This window comes from Mandrillus leucophaeus, unplaced genomic scaffold (assembly GCF_000951045.1).
Source record: "Mandrillus leucophaeus isolate KB7577 unplaced genomic scaffold, Mleu.le_1.0 Scaffold780, whole genome shotgun sequence".
Classification (NCBI taxonomy): Eukaryota; Metazoa; Chordata; class Mammalia; order Primates; family Cercopithecidae; genus Mandrillus; species Mandrillus leucophaeus.
In genome coordinates, this window is record NW_012108475.1 from 566,374 (window position 1) to 590,672 (window position 24,299).

General features: G+C 37.9%; 1 protein-coding gene and 1 pseudogene across 2 annotated transcripts in view; one reads left to right on the forward strand and one right to left on the reverse strand.

The window, feature by feature from the left end:
- The first annotated feature begins 2,206 nt into the window (after nucleotides 1–2,206).
- LOC105529801 lies at nucleotides 2,207–3,530 on the forward strand (annotated as a pseudogene). The gene has a single exon (XR_001004564.1). The product of XR_001004564.1 is annotated as an S-adenosylmethionine decarboxylase proenzyme pseudogene (transcript).
- Nucleotides 3,531–22,257: 18,727 nt separating this feature from the next.
- Nucleotides 22,258–24,299, reverse strand: part of LOC105529802 (zinc finger protein 92-like) — a 31,673-nt gene continuing 29,631 nt past the window's right edge. The window contains 3 exon segments of the mRNA XM_011967045.1: nucleotides 22,258–23,291; nucleotides 23,294–23,396; nucleotides 23,529–24,299. The exon segment at nucleotides 23,529–24,299 is cut by the window's right edge and continues 3 nt beyond it. Of these exon segments, the coding sequence (XP_011822435.1) occupies nucleotides 23,242–23,291; nucleotides 23,294–23,396; nucleotides 23,529–24,299 (924 nt within the window). The 3' untranslated portion in view covers nucleotides 22,258–23,241.

Below are 24,299 nucleotides of genomic sequence, written 5' to 3' on the forward strand. Positions count from 1 at the left end.
GTTGCTTGTGAAACATCTCGCTAAAGCTAAATGACCTCAAAAGTCTAAAAGCAAAGTTGAGAAAGGCAATATTAATTAAAACATAAAAGGTGACTTCTAGGGTAGAAAACAGTGACATAACATCCAAGCCAAAATTATTCACCATGACAAGCAGAAAAATTACCTATGATAAAAATCTATAATCAATAATACAATTTTGAGATTATCAAAGTTTTACTCTTTGAATCAATATAATAAATAAAATACAACCCTTGGGAAAGACATGAAAATCATAACCAGAGAATAATTTTTTTCCTGTTTTTTTCTTTTTTGAGACAGGTTGGAGAATGATTTTCTCAGCCTAGAGAAAGATTTTACTTGTTGTATGTTAATGACAAGGATACAAAAATTAAATATGGATATAAATGATATAAACAATAGCAATAAGTTAGATGGAATGAATAGGATAAGTTTTTTCTTTAATGAAAATATACCTTCTTTTCTTACATTTATGATTATTTATACAAATTGATTATATGATACACACTAAAAAGCACAAAGATTCAAAAAAGCAATCAATGAATATAGAATTTCAACAAACATTTTATTAAATAACAATTGTCTCGAAACTTAAGATTAAAACCACAGATTACTCAGAAAATAAGGAAACTTCTTTTTTTATTTTAAAACACTATAGAAACAGGCCGGGCGCGGTGACTCACCCCTGTAATCCCCGCACTTCAGGAGGCTGAGGCGGGAGGTCAGGAGTTCAAGACCAGCCTGGCCAACATGGTGAAACCCCGTCTCTGCTAAAAATACAAAAATTAACCAGGCATGGTGTCAGATGCCTATAATCCCAGCTATTCAGGAGGCTGAGGCAGGAGAATCACTTGAACCTGGGAGGCGGAGGTTGGAGTGAGCTGAGATCACACCACTGCACTCCAGCCTGGGCAACGGAGTATGACTCTGTCTCAGAAACACACACACACACACACACACACACACACACAAAATAATCCTCACCACCGAAACCACTATAGAAACCTATATTCAGTCATGCGTCACATAATGACACTTGGACCAGTGATGAATTGTGTCTATGACAGTGCTCCCATGAGGAGATAATAATGTATTTTTGCTGTTTCTTTTCTGTTTAGATACACAAATGTCATTGTGTTACAGTCGCCTACAGTATTCAGTGCAGTCATGTGCTGAATAGATTTGTAGCCAAGGAACAATGGGCTATACCACTAGGTGTGTGGTTGGCCCTACCATCTAGCCTTGTGTAAGCTCATTCTGTGATGTTCACACAGTGATGGAATTGCCGAACAAAGCATTTGTCAGAAAATATCTCTGTTCTCAAGTGATGAATGACTGCAATGTGGTCAAAGCAGGACTCCAAAATAAATTCTTAGCTTTGAATATTTCATAATAAAAGGTGAAAACAAAATGAAGCATTCTAACTAAAATTTTAAAATAAATAATTATAGTGTCTACTTAAACAACATGAGACCATGAAACTCAGCAATAAATATTTTAGAAAAGACTAACAGAATAACTAAAATACTAGTTATTTTAGTATAAAATATTACACTAAATATAAAATAAAAGGGTAATAAAATAATATTAATAATATTAATTAGTAAATAAATAGTAATCAATATTAAATAAAATATACTAAATACAATACTAAAATAACTGGGGCCGGGGATGGTGCCTCACACCTGTAATCACCTTCGGGAGGCCTAGGCAGGTGGATCACTTGAGGTCAAGAGTTTGAGACCAGCCTCACCAACATGGTGAACTCTCTACTAAAAATACAAATGTTAGCCTGGCCTGGTGGTGCACACCTGTAATTCCAACTACTTGGGTGGCTGACACAGGAGAATTGCTTGAACCCAGGAGGCAGAGGTTGCAGTGAGCAGAAATCACACCACTGCACTCCAGCCTGGGCAACAGAGTAAGACTCCATCAAAAAAATAAAAATAATAATAATAACTAAAACACTAGCAATTTTCAAAACATGAGAGAAAAAAAGGAGGTGTAACAATAGAAAATAATAATGCACTTTTATTGCATTATTATAAATGCAATTATGAGGTGTACATAATTATATTCTAAAATTATGAAACATCTTAATGAGATGTATTAGTTTTACATAACATAAATTGATAATGGCAAATTGATATAAGATCAAATAAGAACTTGAAATTATACTAAGAAGCTTACACAGTATGGCTGGCGACATTAGCTAGCGCTCGCTCTACTCTCTCTAACGGGAAGGCAGCTGAGTACAAGAGACTGAACTGTGTCTGCCTCTATTTCCAAAAGACTCACGTTCAACTTTTGCTCACACAAAGCTGGGAAATTTTTATTAGTCCTTTAAAAAAAAGTTAATATAAAATTATAGCAAAAAAAAAAAAAAAGGAACCTGAACTTTAGTAAAACAGCTGGAACAATACGCAGCGGCAGCGGCAGCGGCAGGAGAAGAGGTTTAATTTAGTTGATTTTCTGTGGTTGTTGGTTGTTCACTAATCTCACGGTGATGGAAGCTGCACATTTTTTCGAAGGGACCAAGAAGCTGCGGGAGGTTTGCTTCTCCCGGCAGCAGCCCGATGCGAACCAAGGATCTGGGGATCTTCACACTATCCCAAGATCTGAGTGGGACATACTTTTGAAGGATGTGCAATGTTCAATCATAAGTGTGACAAAAACTGATAAGCAGGAAGCTTATGTACTCAGTGAGAGTAGCATGTTTGTCTCCAAGAGACGTTTCATTCTGAAGACATGTGGTACCGCCCTCTTGCTGAAAGCACTGGTTCCCCTGTTGAAACTTGCTAGGGATTACAGTGGGTTTGACTCAATTCAAAGCTTCTTTTATTCTCATAAGAATTTCATGAAGTCTTATCACAAAGTGTACCCACACCAGAATTTCCAGGAAGAAATAGAGTTTCTTAATCCAATCTTCCCAAATGGAGCAGCATATTGTATGGAACGTATGAATTCTGTCTGTTGGTACTTACATACTCTGGATTTCCCAGAGAGTCGGGTAATCAGTCGGCCAGATCAAACCTTGGAAATTCTGATGAGTGAGCTTGACCTAGCAGTTATGGACCAGTTCTACATGAAAGATGGTGTTATTGCAAAGGATGTCACTCGTGAGAGTGGAATTCGTGACCTAATACCGGCTTCTGTCATTGATGCCACAATGTTCAATCTTTGTGGGTATTCAGTGAATGGGATGAAATCGGATGGAACTTATCGGACTATTCACATCAACTCCAGAAACAGAATTTTCTTATGTTAGCTTTGAAACACACCTAAATCAGACCTCGTAGGAAGACCTGGTCAGGAAAGTTGTAGAAGTCTTCAAGCCAGGAGAATCTGTGACCACCTTGTTTGGTTATCAGAGTTCTAAATGTCGCACAGAGCTTGCTTCGCCCCAGAAGATAGAAGGTTTTGAGCATCTTGATTGCCAGAGTGCTATGTTCAATGATTACAATTGTGTTTTTATCAGTTTTGCTAAGAAGCAGCAACAACATCAGAGTTGATTGAGAAAAAAGAAGAAAAAATGCAAAAAGAGAACACATGTAGAAGGTGGTGGATGCTTTCTAGATGTCGATGCTGGGGGCAGTGCTTTCTATAACCACCACTCTGCAGGTGCAGAAAGCCCTCGATGTAATTACAGCATAATCATTTTGAATTGTGTGCATTTTTATATCAAGGAGTTAGATCTATCTTGCATGAATGCTGTCTTCGGAGTTTAGGTATTCTCTGCCACTCTTGCTGTGAAATTGAGGTGCATGTAGAAAAAACCTTTTACTATAGGAAACTTTACAACACTTGTGAAAGCAACTCAATTTGGTTTGTGCACAGTGTAATATTTCTCCAAGTATCACCCAAAATTCCCCACAGACAAGGCTTTCATCCTCATTAGGTGTTGGCCTCAGCCTAACCCTCTGGGACTGTTCTATTAAATTGCTGCCATGATTTTACATCCAGTTACCTCCACTTTCTAGAACACATTCTTCACTAATGTTATTGAAATCAATTTCTACTTCATACAGATGTTTTTTGAAACAGCGATTAAAGTTTTTCTTCCATGAGTTGAGTCCTTAAGAAAATGATTCCAGTTACACATTTTGCATATTTACTATTTTAACATTATTGGACCCTGCATTTGTAGTCCTTTGTTGTCTTCCCTCTTCCTGGTGTCTCCCCCAGGACCCCAAATAAAGCAATACACTGTTAACACTGTGGGTTTATGTACTAATTCTATACCCCAGATGGGGAATGGGGGAGATAGTCCCTGGGCTTAATATTCTTTAAAGGGCATGGCAATTTAGCCTCCTTTTTATTGTAATGTGCTCTTTTGGGAAACAGTTGATTAGCAGGGAAGACTCAGAGTTGTACATTGAGATTAGGATGTACTAGCTGAACTGTGGAAAACATATACAATTCTCTGTTCCTCAGTAAATGAGATTAGCATCTAATGAGTAGCACACCTTTACTAACTTACTAAGTAGTAGTGTAAAATGATTTTTATTTAGTTAACTGCCAGAGAGATTAAACGTAATTTTGCTCTGGAGTCAGTAAATCAAGTCAGCTGGGATCATTCACCTTAACTTTTCCTTTAGCAGCTATTTCCGCTAGTTTCCACTAAGTAGTGTTCTATAAACTTTGATCCAAAGCAGAACCAATGTCTTTTCCATCTTGTGACTTGAAGTTCTGAGACTGTGATGCATGTGAGTGTTCTGACTTCATCTGTTCCTCTAAGGTGTTTCCCTCACCATGGCATTCATAGGATGAAATGAATGACTGCCCAGAATGAAAATTTGTCCACATTATTTAGATAAACATCATGAAGCAGAAGACATGAACAAATAAGTAGAACATAAATAAAATTGCAAAATACTCAATGGGAAATGACTAGTAATATAGGCTTTCAAGAGTTGGTACCTTTTAGCTATATTTGCAGATAATCTGGGATTTTAAGGAACTGAGAAAACAGCAAAGTTGACTGAATTTTATGTTTCTTGTCCTCTAAATATTTTGATAGTTTCTGGATTGATGCAGTGATGTTTTTGTTCCTTCCATATTTATAAATGAAACACCTTTTTAAAGTGTTTCTAAACCTAAAATCTACTTGGTTTGAAATCAAGTGGTTGGAACACTGCTTAACTTTTATTTGAAGCATGTTGTTGACTGAAAGTTTCGTTAAGAAAGTTTTCAATCGGCCGGGCGCGGTGGCTCAAGCCTGTAATCCCAGCACTTTGGGAGGCCGAGACGGGCGGATCACGAGGTCAGGAGATCGAGACTATCCTGGCTAACCCCGTCTCTACTAAAAAAATACAAAAAACTAGCTGGGCGGGGTGGCGGGCGCCTGTAGCCCCAGCTACTCGGGAGACTGAGCCAGGAGAATGGCGTGAACCCGGGAGGCGGAGCTTGCAGTGAGCTGATATCGGGCCACTGCACTCCAGCCTGGGCGACAGAGTGAGACTCCATCTCAAAAAAAAAAAAAAAGAAAGTGTTCGATCAGTTTGATTCTGTAATAAGCACAGCACCTAATATTTTGAAGAGCTCTGTTTTTAGGACCAATGCTTAAGGTGGACTTTGTTCGTAAACAATATCCCAATAGATTTGTTGACTTGAGGTCTGTTCTTTTTCCCTAATAGAATTAAGAATTCTAATGTTGAAAAACTGCACAAATTTGGGACAAAGCCTAGAAAACAGAAATGTAGATTGAATCATAATCTAAATCATGGTATGATAGAAGAGGGAATGTTTTGGTGCCATAATTTCTCCTTTCACTAGTGTTGGACTTAAATCAGTTGAAATGTATTTCTACACCACAATTTATGCTTCAATAAAAGTTTGTCTATTGACATTCAGAAACTTTTCTGTTGTCCTGTTTTTTAAAATAGTCTGCTTGACCAAATACTATATATCTGAAGTTTAAAATCAATATAACAATGTGTATTTGTGAGTTTGGAGTTAGAGAAAGGTTTAAAGTGTTAGGTCCCAACCTTTATTATAGACTAGATTCTTAAAACATTGGTTGAGAATCATCAAACTATGAATTTCCTTATTTCATTCATGGTTATTTCTGTTAAGCAGGAAAAATTTATAAGCTTGATCATTTTCTTTATTTTTTTAACTTAGGATCTTGTTCTGTTGTCCAGGCGGGAGTGCAGTGGTTGTTCACAGGTGCGATCATAGCATACTGCTTCCTTGAACTCCTAGGCTCAAGCAGTCCTGCTGCAGCTTCCCAGGTAGCTGGGACTGCAGGCTTCTGCCATCACGCTTGGCTTTGTCATTTTCTTTATTTGGCAACATTTTAGTTCTACAGTCAAATGTGCAATAAGCTGAAAATCTTTCTCAGATCTTTCTCAGAATATGCTTCAGTTAGAAAATATTTCCTCAATTGTCATTAAAAACAGATAGTGTTCCTAGAAAAGCAAAATATTACACATCTGTGCAATATGTAATTCACAAGATTCATTTGCCACAAACAGGTGAGTGAATTTGGGGGTTCATTAGTAAGCAGTCATCAAGCTTCCATCATAGACACATAAGTGGAAATGTGATATTATTTTATTCTCTTGGATGGATGATTGCGATGGATTTGATGGGTTCCAGGCCTCGGGCTTTACAATCTCATCCACTTTGCCCTTCCTCTTGTCATAATGGAAGAGGTGCTGCTAGTTTGGATTCCATCCTTTCCTCCTTTCAGAGACTGTCCTGTGATTTCCTAAAACATTTCCATTAGTTTGTTTCAATTTTCTGATTTTCTTCCCTTAGGGCCCTCCACAGGCCTCTGTGGTAGTGCCTTGAATGATGGCAAGTGTCCAAAAAATTTTTCTTTTCTTTTTGAGACATTCTTGCTCTGTCACCCAGGCTGGAGTGCAGTGGCACGATCTCGGGTCATTGCAACCTCCACCTCCCAGGTTCAAGTGATTCTCGTGCCTCAGTCACCCAAGTAACTGGGACTACAGGTATGCGCCACCACACCCAGCTAATTTTTGTAGTTTTAGTAGAGACAGAGTTTCACCATGTTGGCTAGGCTGGTCTTGTCTCCTGACCTTGAGCGATCCACCTACCTTTGCCTCCCAGAGTGTTGGAATTACAGTCATGAGCCACCGTGCCTGGTCAAGTGTCCAAATTCTTATTCCAAAACTGAACTTTGGGCTGGGTGCCATGGCTCACACCTGCAATCTGAAAAGTTTGGGAGGCTGAGGTGGGAGGATTGCTTGGGCCCAGGAGTTTGAGGCCAGCCTGGGCAACATGGCAGGCCCCTGTCTCTACAATAAATAAAAGGAGGTTGAGGCTGCAGTGAGCTGTGTTCACAGGGCTGTATTCCAGTCCAAGCAAAAGTGAAACTCTGTCTTAAAACAAAAATCATGACTTGTGCAATAGCCACCGTTTTCCTGGATTCTCAACAGAATCCTATGGTGAAATTTGAAATGCAAAGCTTGAGGTATGTGACTTCAAGATAATAAGAAAACCATCAAACAGACTTGTCAAGGGGTGTCTGATAAATTGTTGGATATTTGGCCTAGGGACCCAGACGATTGATTTTAGATTTGTAAACATCTTAATATGGAGGTTTTTTGTTTGTTTGTTTGTTTGTTTGTTTTAGATAGAGTCTCACTCTGTCGCCAGGCTGCAGTGCAGTGGCACAATCTTGGCTCGCTGTAGCCTCCACCTTCTGGGTTCAGTTGGTTCTCCTGCCTCAGCCTCCTGGGTGGCTGGGATTGCAGGTGCGCGCCACCATGCCCAGCCAATTTTCTGTATTTTTAGTAGAGACAGGATTTCGCCATGTTGGCCAGGCTGGTCTTGGGCTCCCGACCTTGGGTGGTCCGCCTGCCTCGGCCTCCTACAGTGCAGGGATTGCAGGCATAAGCCACCGCACCCAGTCTTAATATGGAGAATTTTCAAACATATAAAGTAAACAAAATGATACACTAAACGTTTATATACAAGTTCCAACACCACCATTCTAATTAGGCATATCTGTCTAGTGACTACATGCCCTTTTTAGATAAAATTTATTTAAATTGAAATACATAAATCTGACTGGGCATGGCGGCTCACGCCTGTGATCCCAGCATTTTGGGAGGCTGGGGTGGGTGGATCACCTGGGGTCAGGAGTTCGAGGCTAGCCTGGCTAGCGTGATGAATCCCCGTCTCTGCTGGAAGTACAGAAATTGGCTGGGAATGGTGGCGCATGCCTGTGGTCCCAGCTGCTCAGGAAGCTCAGGCAAAGGAATTGCTTGGGCCCAGAAGGCGGAGGTTGCGGTGAGTCGAGATTGCCACTGCACTCCAGCTTGGGTGACAGAGTGAGACTTCATCTCAAAAAAATATATATATTTTATATATATATACATAAATCTAAGCTATAATTTTGGTAAATTGTTCTCCTTCGCTCACACCTTACCACGACAAAAGGAGCTCACTTATCTCTACCCAGGCAATTAAGCAATCTCCACCACCACCATGCTCAAATGTTTTCATCATAGACTAGGGTTCATTTTCATTTCCTTCCCTGGAACTTTGTAATTCTTTCAGCATAAACATTGTTGAGGTTCAACAGTCCTTATTGCTGAGTAGGATTCTATTGTATAAATATACTGTAATTTGTTCATCTGTTTTCCTGTTGTTGAACATTTTATTGATTTCTAGATTTTGGCAAGTGTTATTAAACTGCTATGAACATTTGCACACAAGTATTGTGACTTCTTTGCGTGTGGTGGTATCTTGTGGTTTCAGTCTGCATTTCTCTGACTAATGAACATGTTCTCATGTGTTTATTGGCTATTAATATGTCTTTGAGTTTGAGTGTGTATTTTTTAATTAGGTTGGTTTTTGTTACCAAGTTATAGGAACTCTTATGTATTTTTATTAAAATTCCTTGTCAGTTATTTTGCAAATATTTTCCAAAAAAAAGAAATTATACTAAGGAATGAAACAAATGGGAAATATTTAATGTGGGTGTTTTCTGCTCCCTGTCTTTACACAAAGACAGAAAGCTATAAAATTTATCTTATAAGGTAGATGTTCCTGTTCCCAATACCCTGACCAAAATAACCAAAAGTATTTTAGAATAATCTCACTTGTGAATACAAAACTATGTGATTAATAACAATGTCAGTAAGTAGAATTTAATGATACATTAAAATAATAATATAAAAGCATAAAGGGTTTATCCCAAGTATAGAAGTGATCAATATTAAGAAAAACATCAATATTACTATAGCTTATATTACACCTCTGAAAAATGAGTCTATAAATCAATAAATGAGTAAATATTAAAGGATGTTTTATCAAGTCAATCCATTATTATTTTAAAGTCTTATAAAGACATGTAAGAGAATACTTCCTTAATATTATCGAGTATATTCTAAGCTATTAATAATAATTGACGTTATGCTCCAAGGAGAAATAAGCCCTCTAAGGATTTCTCTTCAAACAAAGCACCTAACAAAAGCCCCTGTCTACCTTTTTAGTTAATTCACTTTTGAAAGTTATGAGAACCGGCTTTGTGTATCTTGGCTATCAAGGAGGTTGGAGACTCAACTTTCATCTGAAAGAACTCTAAGTATCTGATATAATTTGAATGTTTGTCCCCTCCAAATTTCGTATCGAAATATGATCCCCAATGTTAGACGTGTGTGGTCCTGGGATGGATCCCTGTGAATGGCTTAATGCCTGCTCCAAGGTAATGAGTGAGTTCTTGCTCTGTTAGTTCACTGAAGAGCTGGTTATTTATTTGTTTATTTATCTATCTATCTACCTATCTATTTTGTGATGGATTCTCGCTGTGTCACCCAGGCAGGAGTGCAGTGACATGATCTCAGCTCACTGCAACCTCCACTTTCTGGGTTCGAGCAATTCACCCGCCTCAGTCTTATGAGTAGCTGGGGCTACAGGTGCCCGCCACCACGCATGGGTAATTTTTTATATTTTTAGTAGAGATGGGGTTTCACTGCATTAGCCAGGATCATTTCAATCTCCTGACCTTGTGATCCACCTGCCTCAGCCTCCCAAAATGCAGGGATTACAGGTGTGAAGAACTGGTTGTTTAAAGGATCCTGGCACCTCCTCCTCTCTCTCTTGCTGCCTGTCTCTCCATGTGAAACACTGGCTCCCCATTCACCTTCTGCCATGATTGGAAGCTTCCTGAGTTCCAATCTTTGCTGTCTCATTCTTATAAGCCACCTGTCCTAAATCCCTTCTCTCTCAGGGTGTACTGGCTATTCTGGACCTAGCTTTTAGAATAGTCTTTCTCTTTTGCAATAAATTACCCTATGGTGTAACTCCTTTGTTTGGTGTTTCTTGTTTAAAACTAAGACATCAAAAACTGAGGTCTCATAACAGCCATCAACACTATCATGCTTTGCTTTGTATTCTTTATTATCACCATTTTCTTCTTTGATATGTCAATATTCACATTTTAAACACAGCCAACTGGTACTGATGTCTACTATAGTAGACTATAGTAGTTAAACCGAAAATTTAAATGATCACAAAATGATTTGTCATAAAAGCATGCATATTTCTCAACTTTCAGCTTTATCACACTTGCTATCCAAATTTTTAAAAAATTCCTGACACAGTCAAATACATTTATCAAATATAACTTTTTATTTAATGATTTAGATGCAATTCCAAAGTGATTTATAGTCAAGTTTATTATTATATTTACTTTTGGCTAAATTTGGCTTTCCAGACTAAGGAAAAACTAAAGCATATTTTCAAAGGTTTGGAGGACTTATGTTTACTGGCATCAATTGCTCTGTAGTAACATAAATAAATCAAACCTCATCTTTTTATCAATGGTATTTTAATAGTTATATGTCTGAGCACAAGCATCAAGGACAGAACACTAAATAATGTTAAGTGCGTATTTAAACTGATAAAGTAGAAAGTGATCATCAGAGTCTAATAAAAATGATGGATGCAGCAACATAACATTTGACCAAACCATTCAGGGTATGTTTGACAAACAAGAAGGTTGCATAGGATCTGCACTTCACTATTAACATAAAGTGTTTGTGTGTGTGTGTGTGTGTGTGTGTGTAACTTTAGCTTTTTTTTCAACCTTACAACCACCACATTCACATCCACAGAATAAGAAAAAATAACTCCTTTTCCTAGAAGGCAGTGATTCATCTTTTATTTTATTACATCTGTTCCATATTGCTGTGTGAATGCTGTTGAAGTGAACCCTCTTTCGCCAGAAGACTATCTGGGTGAGTTTGAATAGATTGACTCTGGAGAGAACCAGCTCAGCACAATCACTTGAACTGTCCCTTTGATTTTCAGGCAGTTAAAATGCCTTTGAAGAGTGAAGATAAAGTGACTGCTGATTAAGCAGAGAGTTTTACATGGAAACTAGTTTGTCAATTGTTTATGGACTACAACTTTAAAAATGTAAAATGTGTAACATAAATACTGCACAACAAAATAGGATAGAAATGATAGAGTTGGTCACAAAGGGCAACCAAAACTTTATTACAGCAGTATAGAAAAATATACATCTATGGTCAGAGGAAGGTAACTTGAAGGATTTGAGACATGTTCTCTAGGAATCTAAAATTATTTTTAGTTATGTTTTCAATAAAAATGTTTTTTAAGCATTTTTAATTTTCAAAAAATATAAATGCATGTTTTGTCAGTTTAGCTTTTCAGAAGAATTTAAATAAAATGGAGTAAAATAATACATATAAAAACAACTTTTCTGGTAATAGATCAGTTTAATTTTCAGACTAAAAAAGTTAAATTTTACAAATCTTCAGCTGATTAATTTGATCAGAAGCTATTTTTTCTTACAAGTGGGAGAAATGACAAAGATGCAGCTTTCGTGTTGAGTGGGAAAGGAGAATGTTACCAGAAGCTAGATAATTGTTTCACTAATCAGTGTTGATTTGCATTACTATTTTGCATAATCACTCAAATTATGTTAATAATAAATAGTGGCCTTGATCCAAAATTGTAGAGAAACTTATTTTTTTCAATCAGCCAAAATATTTACCAAAAGAAGGGATAGAAATAAAGGTATTTAACAGTTATAATTTATATAAAAAATAAAAATACTTCCAGAAATGAAAAAGGGGAGAAAAAAGAGATATAAAAACAAAAAAAAAGGAAGAAAGTGCTCACAATAGCTGAGGTATTGAATCAACCAAGTATCCATCAGCAGGTGAATGAATAAAGAAAATGTTATATATTTATGTAATTGAATGCTATCTGACGCTTAAAAAGAAGAAAGTCTTGTTATTTGCAACAACATGGATGAACCTGGAGGACATTATGCTAAGTAAAATACACTGGCACAGAAAAAAAATACCACATGATTTCATTTCTATGTAGAGTGTAAAAGAAAATTCAGACTCATAGAAGCAGGTGGTAGAATGATGATTGCAGGGGTGCTAGGAGTGGAGGACATGTTGGTCAAAAGTAATCAGGGATTTTTTTACATCACTTACCTTAATAAATAAGTTATTCTTCTCTCAGTTTGAAGGGACTTGAATCATATCCTGAAGAATTGAATCATATCCTGAAGGATCAAAACTGAAGGAATAATATATTGGTTATAGCAATGCAGGTCGCATGCTAAAATGAGCAGAGCAGTAGGTCATCTGTAGATCTCAAGACCCTGATCTGAGAATGGGAAAACTCAGAGAGGTCCTTTGACAGTGCCTGGCCAAATAAGTGAGGACTGTATCAAAATCCCTGTGGCAGCATCATCCATGTTAACTGGGTTGTTTGGCCAAAGGGATCTTTGAAAGCAAATAGTTATTGAGTGTCAGGATGTAATGGTATACAGAAAAAGGCATCCTTTAGATCTAATACTGAGAACCATTTAGTTCCCTCAGGTATAGGGATTAGGTACCACTGCATGGATTGGAACTACAGCTTCATTAATGAGGCAAGGTGCTTCATTCCCTCTAGGTTTTTGCACTCCTAATATTGGGGTGTTGCAGGAGCTGTTACAGGGTTTGAGGTAGCCCCACATTTTCTGTTTATTAATAATGGCTTCTGGCCATTTCCTAGCCTCTGGCTTTAGGGGCTATTGTCTCTGTTAGAAAAAGAAGTGGGATCCTTAAGATCAATCCAGACTGGCCAAACAGTTATAGCTTGACCAATTCTTCCTTGAGTTGCCCACACTTCTGGATTAATATTAGCTTCCACCAGGAGGAGACAAAGAATTTGTCCTGGAGCTATAAAGATGCTGGCCCCCATGTGAGCTAAAATGTCTCTACTTCATAAAGGAATAGGACTTTCAGCCATGATTAAAAAGGCATGTGTAAATAATAGGCCCCCCAAACTACAACTACAAGGACAGAGGAGGCCTGGACTAGAGAGGAGAAGAGAAAGGTTACCTCCAGTGTCTATGAGGTCCACCCTCCTTTCTTCAGTTTCTCTAATCACCTGGGGTTCCTATGCAGTAATTGCATTTTGAGCCACTGGAGCCAGGAATTTGAGCCCCAGGACCTGTCAGTCCTGCTGGACTACTGTGAGACTGGTTCTGAATCCAGTGACCTCCACTTCTTGGGGCAGTCCAGTCTCCAGTGATTCCCACCACAGGCTGCACAAGGTCAAGGTGGCTTCTTCTTGCTGCCTGGGCACTCCTTCCTAAAGTGCCCTGAGTTGCCACACCGGTAGCAACTAGTAAATGCCCCTTGGGGATCCTGGACTTTGCAAGTCTGCAGCGCAGCTATGTCCTTCTCTTGTGCTTTTTCTTTTGAGCCTCTTCCTTGTCCCTATTATAAAAGGCTGAGGTGGCTATCCTCAGGAGGTTTTCCAAGGTGCTATCTGGTCCTACAGCTTGTTTTTGCAGTTTTCTTCTAATATTAGGAACTGCCTGTGTAATAAACCTGCCCTTTAGGATGAGGATGAGCTGTCTCTCAACTGAATTAGTGGGGAAGGAGGTATGTTTTATTAGTGCCTCTCTCTGCCTTTCCATAAAGCCTGAGGGATTCTAATCTGGTTTTTGGTCTATCACGAACAGTTTAGAGTAATTCAAAAGTTTGGCCCTAGTTCTTTGTAGGCCCTCCAATATGCACATTACAAAATGTTTTCTTTTCCATTCATCTATGGAGTCATTGGAGTTTCAGTCAGGGTTGTAAAGAGGTACTGCCTCTCTTCCTATTGGAAATGATGGTTCCCCTAACTCTTCACCTTTTCTATTTTCTCTTTTTCTTTTTGGACTACTACAGGAGACATATTGCTCATCTCCAAAATTCTCTTCTACCTGCAGAGCTGTCTATTTTTCAGCTGTGGCTAGGGTTTTGGCTTAGGAGCGGCATAACATCCCTTCATGAGCGTTCATACACCTGAGTTAAATTTTGGAAAGCTTCTATATACTTATTGGGGTCATCAGAAAATTGGCCTAAGGTCCTGGTCCTGCAATGTGAAAACAGCTTGAATCCTAGTGGCATCACCTCCGTTGGGCATTTTCTGTAAGGATAAGATTGAAGCTGGGGGATTGGGGAGTTTTGGAAATGGTGAAGCTGGAGGAGCTGATGGCATGGTTGGAGGGGGCCCAAAATGAGGGGAACAAGAAGGGCCCAGACACTTGATAGCTGCCTCAGATGATTCCCCTGGAAGTTTATTCTCTAGTTTTGGGGAATCACTTTTTGGGGCCTGCCTGATATGACTGCTAAAAGAGCTGGGTCAATTGTGCAATGTTTGCAAAGGTCTAGGTTGTCTTGCAGGGAAAAGAACACCTGTACATAGGGATCTCAGACCATTTTCCCTCCCATCTACAGGAAAGATCTAATTGTTAAGTGGATTTAAAACCAAGGCTTCCCTCCATGGGCCAGGCTAGTTCAAGATGGTAAGAAGGCCAAGCCCTTACACAAAAGAAAATTTGCTGTTTTTTTTTTAACAACAACAACAACAAAAACTCTTGTGGTCAAAGGCATCCCAATGCTTCAGAATGCATTCCAGAGTAGTGCAGGTCAAGGATGATCTGTTACCCATCTAGAAAGATAAGTGGGAAAAAGTCTTCTTTTTAGTCTCCTTTCTTTCCTTTGGAATGCCCCAGGGTGGAGGGGAAGACAGTGGGGTGTCCCACAAACTGTTTGTCCTCCTTTGTCCCCTGAGCCACAGCACTTGTTAAAGGTGTCACCCATGGATGCAGGTGTGACACTCAGCCATGGATCCAAAGGAACTAAGCAGTGGAGTCAGTCATGCTTACCCATGCAGCTCTAGACCTTTACTGGGGATTTGCCTTTGACTTCCTTGGTTTATGTGATCTGTGTGACTCCCCAGTAGATAAATCTCAGGAAAGACTATGTACCAGTTGTATTTGGGCAAGGCTTCTTTAATGGAGGAAATGTACTGGATTGAACTCTACGTTCTGCTGTTATGGCCTGGACTAACATATTTATTCTTATAAATAAACGCAGTGACTCTAGTTAACTTCTGGACATAAAATCCCCTTACCATTTAAGTGTGTGTGTGTGTGTGTGTGTGTGTGTGTGTGTGTGTATATGTGTATATATATATATATATATAATTATTATTATTATTATTATTATTTTAGTTGGAGTCTCACTCTGTTGCCCAGGCTGGAGTGCAGTGGCATGATCTCGCCTCACTGCAAGCTCCTCCTCCCAGGTTCATCTCATTCTCCTGCCTCAGCCTCCCAAGTAGCTGGGAGTACAGGCGCCTGCCACTGCGCCCGTCTAATTTTTTTTTTTTTCCCCAGTAGAGACTGAGTTTCACCATGTTAGCCAGGATCGTCTCAATCTCCTGATCTCGTGATCCGCCCGCCTCGGCCTCCCAAAGTGATGGGATTACAGGCGTGAGCCACCGCACCCGGCCTTAAGTACAATTTTTACTGGAGGAAGAATAGATGACTTAAAAGAACGTAGGGACCAAATGGTAATTTTCCTGCTGATGGAAAAGTATTGAGACTAAAATTTGGCTTTGGAGGACATTTTCCTCCTCATTGTTGAGTTTTCCCATTCATAGAAGAAGCATAAAATTTGGTCTCTAGTAGAGGGGTGCAAAAAGGGAGAATTGGGAAACTAGATTATTTTAACAAAGGGCCGGTAACAAGGTGCCTCATGAAGAGGATTCCTATTCCACTAGGTGGCACTGTTGACCTTGAAATACCATGGGCTCTTCAGCCCAAGGTTAAAGAGAGAGGTGCTCACTGGGTGGGAAAAGAAGACCCTCTGTTCCTAGAAAAATTACAAAATTAGCAATCCCTTGAGTTATGTTGCCAGTTACTATGGCATTTCCTGATCTTGCCTAACAGAACTATTTCCCTGAACTGTGAAAATTCCTGCAGCATTGCATACAGAGACTGGTTAGGAGACATGGTCTCCGACAGTAAAGAAGACAGATTGCAATAGGAAAAGCTTGGCGATCCTGTTGCCAACACCAGTCGGGCTGTTGGAGGCTGGGGTTACTCCAGAAGTCTTTGGGTAACACCAGGGTGTGACCCTGGACAGGAACCATCTTGACCTCTTGATGTCGTCCAGCCCCACGCAATGGATAGGCTCTGCATGGCGGGAAACCAGTTTGAAACAATGCTAACGTTGCCAGCACCCTGAGGGCACTTGGGGTTTGTTAAGTTCTCTACAGCAAAACTGTTGTCCAAATCTTGAGAATGATGGCCACGCTAAAGGTTTTTTTTAACTGGCCCAGTTTTTTAATTTTAAAATTGAGGACAGAAGGCCTCAAAATGAAAGGGAAAAGTTGGAATCCACTCCTATACTCACCCTTCTGATGAATCTACCTTGGATTCTGAATGGGATCCCACAATAAATAATTAAAGTATATTAAGTTTTCTCAGTGACTAAAATAAAATAGATTGAAATTGCTGATTAGTCACTTACACTGTGGTTTTAAATGTTATTTAATGAACACGTTAAGTTTCTTTTAAACTTATTTTTAACAACATATTTCTATTTATGCATAGGGGTGAATGTTTGTACACCAGGTCTTTTGAAATTCTATAAGCTAACATCTCTGAAACCTCTTGGCCTATAACCCAAGAAATGTTTTATTTCCAAATGTACAGCTAAAATAAATGACTCTACAGCATTATTTTTTATTTATTAACTACACTAGACAATAGAGTTAGTTTGCTACTCTTTTACTCTTTTTGGGAAAAATGGTGAGTAGTTTAATCACATGTTTCTTAGAATAAGCCATTTAATTTTGAAAACGTGAGGCTGTGAAAATCATGCAAAATTACCGAATTAGGAAAAGAAAATATTTTTTAAAAAATAAAATTCTTATGGTCATAGCCCAAGAATGATGAGACAGAGAATGTGGGTTATTTAAAACCACACTGCTGCAAATGCTCATTCCATCACAATCATTCTGGTAAAAAAAGGAACAATGGGTTAAGAAGGTTTAGAATACTTTTCTGATTCTACTGAAATATCTAATTTTTATTTTTCTTTATTTTTTGCCATATAGACATCTGTACTTCCACAAAAGATGCCATGAATTCCAAGATAATATGCTCACACATATATTCCCCTAGAAGGGCCCTGGTGTGTTTGCAATCAAGGTGCAGCCTTTCTGGCCTTCCTTGTGCTGCTGTGTTTGTGCAAAACAGGAAGGCAGGAAGTAAAGCAGAGTCAATCAAAACATGTCCAGTTTCTACAGCCACAGAACCTGAAATCTAGTGTTCTGTCATCTAGAAATCATGACAGTATTTCAAAGTTGAGAAAACTAAATTGATAAATACTTTATATTTTTAGTTTTTGTATAGTTTATTTAAAAAATTATAGTTTCTGATTTATAAATTTGAACATGCACATATCTAAAAGTTTCATTTAAATGAAACTTTTCATCTGAAACATTCACCCATATGCATAAAAGAGACATAATTCTGTGTCTTTCACCCCTAATTTTGACTATTAACCCAAAACTGGAGAAATGCAATATGTCATTATACACCACAGAACATTTCATTATTTTTACTTTAGATTCAAGGGGTACATATGCAGATTTGTAACACAGGTATATTGCATGATGTTGATGTTTGGTTGACACTGAATAATTTCATTGCTCAAGTAGTGTACATCATACCTGATAAGTGGTTTTTCAATGTTTGTCTTCCTTCCTTCCTTTTTCTTAGAATTCCCAGTGTTTATTTTTCCATCTTTGCTTCCATGTGCACCCCATGTTTAGCTCCCACTTATAAGTGAGAACATGTGGTATTTTTCTGTTCTGTGTTAACTTGCTTAGAATAATGATCTGCTGCTGCATCCATGTTGCTGAAAGGACATTACTTCATTTTTTTTTCTGTGACTGTATAGTATTGCATGGTGTATAAGTATCTCATTTTTCTTATCCAGTCTAAGATTCATGGGTTCCTAGTTTAATTCTATGTCTTTGCTATTTATAAATAGTGCTACAATAAACATGTGAGTGCAGGTGTCTTTTTTGATAAAATAATTTATTTTTCTTTGGGTAAATACCCAGTAATGGGGTTGATAGGACAAATGGCAGTTGTATTTTTAGTTCTTTGAGAAATCTCCAAACTGCTTTCCACTAAGGCTGAACTAATTTGCATTTCTAAAAGTGTATAAAAATTCCTTCTTTCACTACTTCAACATTTTTTTTTTAATTTTAATAACAGCCATTCTAACTGGTGTGGGATGGTATCACGTTGTCATTTTGATTTACACCTCTCTGATTATTAAGAAAGTTGAGCAACCTTTTTTTTTTTTTTTTTTTTGAGACAGAGTCTCACTCTGTCACCCAGGTTTGAGTGAAATGGTAGAATCTCAGCTCACTGCAGCCTCTGCTTCCTGGGTTCAAGTGATTCTTGTGCCTCAGCGTCCTGAGTAGCTGGGACCACAGGCATGGACCAACACACCTGGCTAAGTTTTGTATTTTAAGTACAGACGGGGCTTCACTATGTTGGCCAGGCTGGTCTTGAACTCCTTGCCTCACGTGATCCTTCTGCCTCAGCCTCCTGAGTAGCTGGGACTACAGGCATGCACAAACACACCTGGTAAGTTTCATATTTTCAGTACAGATGGGGTTTCACTATGTTGGCCAGGCTGGTCTTAAACTCCTGGCCTCATGTGATCCTTCTGCCTCAGCCTCCCAAAGTGCTGAGATTATAGGCATGAACCCCCACTCCGGCCAATTTGGTTTTTTTTGGCAGTTTTTATGTCTTCCTTTGAGAAGTGCCTATTTATATATCATTTGTCTGCTTTTAAAAATTAAATTTCGTATAGATCATATATATTAATCCCTTGTTGTATTCAGTTTGCAAATCTCTTATTTCATACTGTAGATTGTCTATTTGTCGATAGTTTATTTTGCTGTGCAGAAGCTCTTTAATTAGGTGTCAACTTCCATTTTTTTTTTTTTTTTGTTTTTTTTTTTGCACTCATGTTTAAGGTGTTAGTCATAAATTCTTTCTAGAGGCCAAAGTCTAGTGAAGTACTTTCTAAGTGTTCTAGGATTTTTATAGTTTAGTCTCACTGTCAAGTCTTTAATCTATCTTGAGTTTTATTTTTTATATGGTGAGAGGTAGGGGTCCAGTTTTCCCCTGTACCATTTATTGGATAGGGGGTTATTTCCCTTGGTTTATTTCGTTGACTTTGTCAAAAATAAGTTGATTGTAGAAGTGTAGCTTTTTTTCTGGGCTCTCTCCTCTGTTTCATTAGCCTATATATATATTTTTTGTACCAGAACTATGCTGTACTGGTTACTGTAGCTTGTAGTACAATTTGAAGTCGGGTAATATGAGACCTCCAGGTTTATTGTTTTTGTTTAAACTTGCTGTGGCTATTTGGGCTCTTTTATCCTTCCATATGAATTTTAAAATAGTTACTTCTTCTAAATCTATAAAAAATGGCATTGAAGGCTGAGTACAGTGGCTCATGCATGTAATCCCAGTGCTTTTAGAGGCTGAGGTGGGCAGATCACTTAAGATCGGGAGTTCAAGACCAGGCCCTAGCCAACATGGTGAAACCCCATCTGTACTAAAAACACAAAAAATTAGCCCGGTGTAATGATGTGTGCCTGTAGACCCAACTACTCCAGCAGCTGAAACAGAAGAATTGCTTGAACCTGGAAGGCAGAGGTTGCAGTAAGCCAAGACAGAGTGTACTTATGGGTTATCATTAAGCATCTGTTATACAGCAAGGGCTGTCATGTTTGTTTGCTGCATTTATATATAAAAACATCCTGGTCGGGCGCAGTGGCTCACGCCTGTAATCCCAGCACTTTGGGAGGCCAAGGGGGGCAGATCACGAGGTCAGGTGTTTGAGACCAGCCTGGCCAACATAGTGAAACTTCGTCTCTACTAAAAATACAAAAAATTAGCTGGGCTTGGTGGTGGGTGCCTGTAATCCCAGCTACTTGGGAGGCTGAGGCAGGAGAATCGCTTGAACCTGGGATGCAGAGGTTGCAGTGAACCAAGATCGCACCACTGCACTCCCGCCTAGGAAACAGTGTGAGACTGTCTCAAAAAAAAAAAAAAAAAAAATCCTGACTTATGAAGCCTCCCTAGTACATACCCTAACAAATTGGCTCAATACATAAATTTACTTGTCAATTAAAAAATCTGAAAGCAGTTGGGCGCGGTGGCTCATGTTTGTAATCCCAGCATTTCGGGAGGCCAAGGCAGGAGGATCACGAGGTCAGTTCAAGACGACCCTGGCCAACAAGGCAAAACCCTGTCTCTACTAAAAATACAAAAATTAGCAGGGTGTGGTGGTGGGCACCTGTAATCCCAGTTACTCAGGAGGCTGAGGTAGAACTGCTTGAACCCGGGAGGTGGAAGTTGCGTGAGCCAAAATCGTGCCATTGCACTCCAGCCTGGGCAACAAGACCAAGCCTACGTCTCAAACAGAACAAAATCTGGAAGCAGCAATAACTAAAAGTAGGCTTACCGCTGGGTGCAGTGGCTCACGCCTGTAATCTCAGCACTTTGGGAGACCAAGGCAGGTGAATCACCTGAGGTCGGGAGTTTGAGGCCAACCTGACCAACATGGAGAAACCCTCTCTCTACTAAAACAAAATTAGCCAGGCATGGTGGCACGTGCCTGTAATCCCAGCTACTCTGGAGGCCGAGGCAGGAGAATCATTGGAACCCAGGAGGCGGAGGCTGCAGTGAGCCAAGATCGTGCCACTGCGCTCCATCCTGGGCAACAAGAACAAAATTCCATCTCAAAAAAAAAAAAAAAGGGAGACTTATATAGGGTTCTCCAAGTAAAATAACAAAATGGAATGTTCTAACTAAATAAAATACACTAATTGTGGAATTACATCCAAAAGTTATTTTTGTGTGCAATTTTATAAAAATAATTTATAATCCCTGATGAGCTCACATAATGAATACTTCAAAAACTATAAAACACATTATAAGAAACAGAAAAATTATGGGTCTAGCATGAGTACCAGGCAAGTAAAACAGAGAAATTGTCTGGGGAGGTTATGAACCATAAGCCATAAGATCTTATAGTCATGAATTCAATACAAAGCAACATATAGATTTGCCTTACACATATTTGAGGTTTTTAGTTTTCTAGTAGTCACCTTATTAAAATAATGTTTTCTCAGTTTCTTCTGAAAATAGAAATTCATACTTACAAAAACATACTTCATAATTTTCTTATACCTAAGCTTTATTTTTTCAGTAATATATCTTTATGTAAATCAAAACTAAACGTCTGTGTGCGTTTGCAGGCACAGAGGCCACATGTTCAAAGTAAAATACAAAACAAATTTTTAAAAATAAAATTTAGGTCTCAGAAATATGGATTTTATTTTTACTTCTGTATAATTATTATTATGACCATAAAAATGACCCTGTAGTCAATAACAATTGTACATTTTAAAATAAATAAAAGTGTTAGATAGAACTGGATTGTCTGTAATACAAAGAATAAAATGCTAGAGGTGAATACCTCATTTACTCTGATGTCATTATTACATATTGTATGTCTGTATCAAAATATGGCATATATGGCATAAATACATACACTATGTACCCAAAAATATTAAGAAAAATAAATTTAAATTTTAAAAAGATAAAAATTTAACCTATGGGAACACTATTCTTTAATGTATTTGCAGTTTAAGCCACTGGAAAAGATTACTAGAGATGTAAGTCCACTATGTTACCAAATAATATACTGTTACCATCTTTTACCCCACACCCTTGAGTAAGGTGGGATAGGTTAAAGTCAGTGGCAAAATAACACTTCATCAAATACACAAGTCTTAGTATGTTAAAAAAAAATGTTTAATTACAAAATTAAGTTCACACACAATTAATTTTTTTAAAGTACTGCATTTTATTACATAAAAGCACAATCAACAAAATGATACACTAATTTTAACTGAAAATGTTTTCTCACTATACTGCAAAAGAATATTAGTCTAAACATGTACCTCAAGCAGCACTTAATATTCTAAGTTAACCACAAAGAGCATCTCTACATTTTCCTCATGCATCTTATATTTTAATTTTCTTACTCTTCCATAGAAAGGGGCATAAATAATGCCCACCTTTAAAAAAGAATCTCTCATAGCTCTGATTCAGCAACAACTGATCACTTGATTTCACATGTGAATACAATAGGAATGAAGAAAAACATGAATTTGAGAGTTAATTTACATTATTAATTGCTTTTCAAAAAATCTGTAATTTTTTTCAAGAAAAAAGTATACTTTGAATGTAATTATAAATCTCCAAAAAATCTTCCACTTCTTTTAAAGTTATATATAAATAACTTATCTAACAATTCTAGTTTTGAATTTCCTATACTCAACACTCTAATTTAGTGTAACGTCTGAAGTGTCAGTGCCTCATGCCTTATGATTTCCACTGTGAATTCTCTGATATTTACATAGACTTAATTTTGGATTAAATATTTTTCATATTTACTGCATCTGCAAAAATATATTTTAGAATGAACTGTTTTCCAAGCTGTAGTTTTTGAAAAAAATGTTTTTCCATATTTATTACATTTGCAGGGTTTTTCTCCAATATAAACTCCCCGATGTTGAACAGTTTGAGCAACTAATGCTTTAGGGTTTTCCTCTGGTACAAAATGTGTACAATAAGATCTATCACAAAAGTAAAGGTACTACAACCCTCTATTTGCAATGTTTGTCTTAAGAATACTCTTCCTTATGTTAAAGGCTTATATTTTCTGAAAGATCTTTTGACAGTAACCGCATTTTATTAAGTATGAACTCTCTGATGTTCAGATGTGAGAAGATATAAATGGCTTTTCCATATTCTTTATATAATTTTTCTCAAGTATAAATGCTTTCCTGTGCAATAAGGTGTGAGGATTGGTTAAAAGTCTGCCACATTCTTCATACTTGTAGGATTTTTCTCCATTATAAATTATCTTACCTACAATCAAGTGTGACAACCATTTAAAGGCTTTGTCACATTCCTCACATTTCTAGGGCACCAGTATGGTTTATGTTTAGAAAAGTTTGAGATGTAGTCAAAATCACTCTCACATCTTTCAGGTTTGTAGTTTCTCTTTAGTATAATTTGAGGATTTGTTAAAGGCTCTGCCACATTCATGTTTGTAGGGTTTTTCTCCAGTATAAATTATCTGATGTGTAATAAGGGTTGAGAAGTTGTTAAAGGCTTTGTCACATTCTCCATATTTGTAGGGTTTCTCTCCAGTATAAACTATTTTATGTGCAGTAAGGTTTGAGGACTGGTTAAAAGCATTGCCACATTTTTCACATTTGTAGGATTTCCCTTCAGTATGATTTATCTTATGTTTAGTAAAAATTGAGGACTGGTTAAAGGCTTTGCCACATTCTTCACATTTGTAGGGTTTTTCTCTAGTATGAATTATTTTATGTTTAGTAAGGGTTGAGAATACACTAAAGGCTTTGCCACATTCTTCACATTTGTATGGTTTATCTTCCATATGATTTCTCTTATGTTTAGTAAAAGCTGAGGACCAGCTAAAGGCCTTGCCACATTCTTCACATTTGTAGGGTTTCTCTCCAGTATGAATTATCTTATGTTCAGTAAGGGTTGAGGACTGTTTAAAAGCTTTGCCACATTCTTCACATTTGTAGGGTTTTTCTCCAGTATGAATTCTTTTATGTTTAGTAAGGGTTGAGGACTGGTTAAAGGCTTTGCCACATTCATCACATTTGTAGGGTTTCTCTCCAGTATGAATTATCTTATGTTTAGTAAGGTTTGAGAACTGGTTAAAGGCTTTGCCACATTCTTCACATTTGAACGGTTTTTCTCCAGTATGAATTATCTTATGTTTTTTAAGAATTGAGAATACTCTAAAGGCTTTGCCACATTCTTCACATTTGTAGGGTTTATCTTC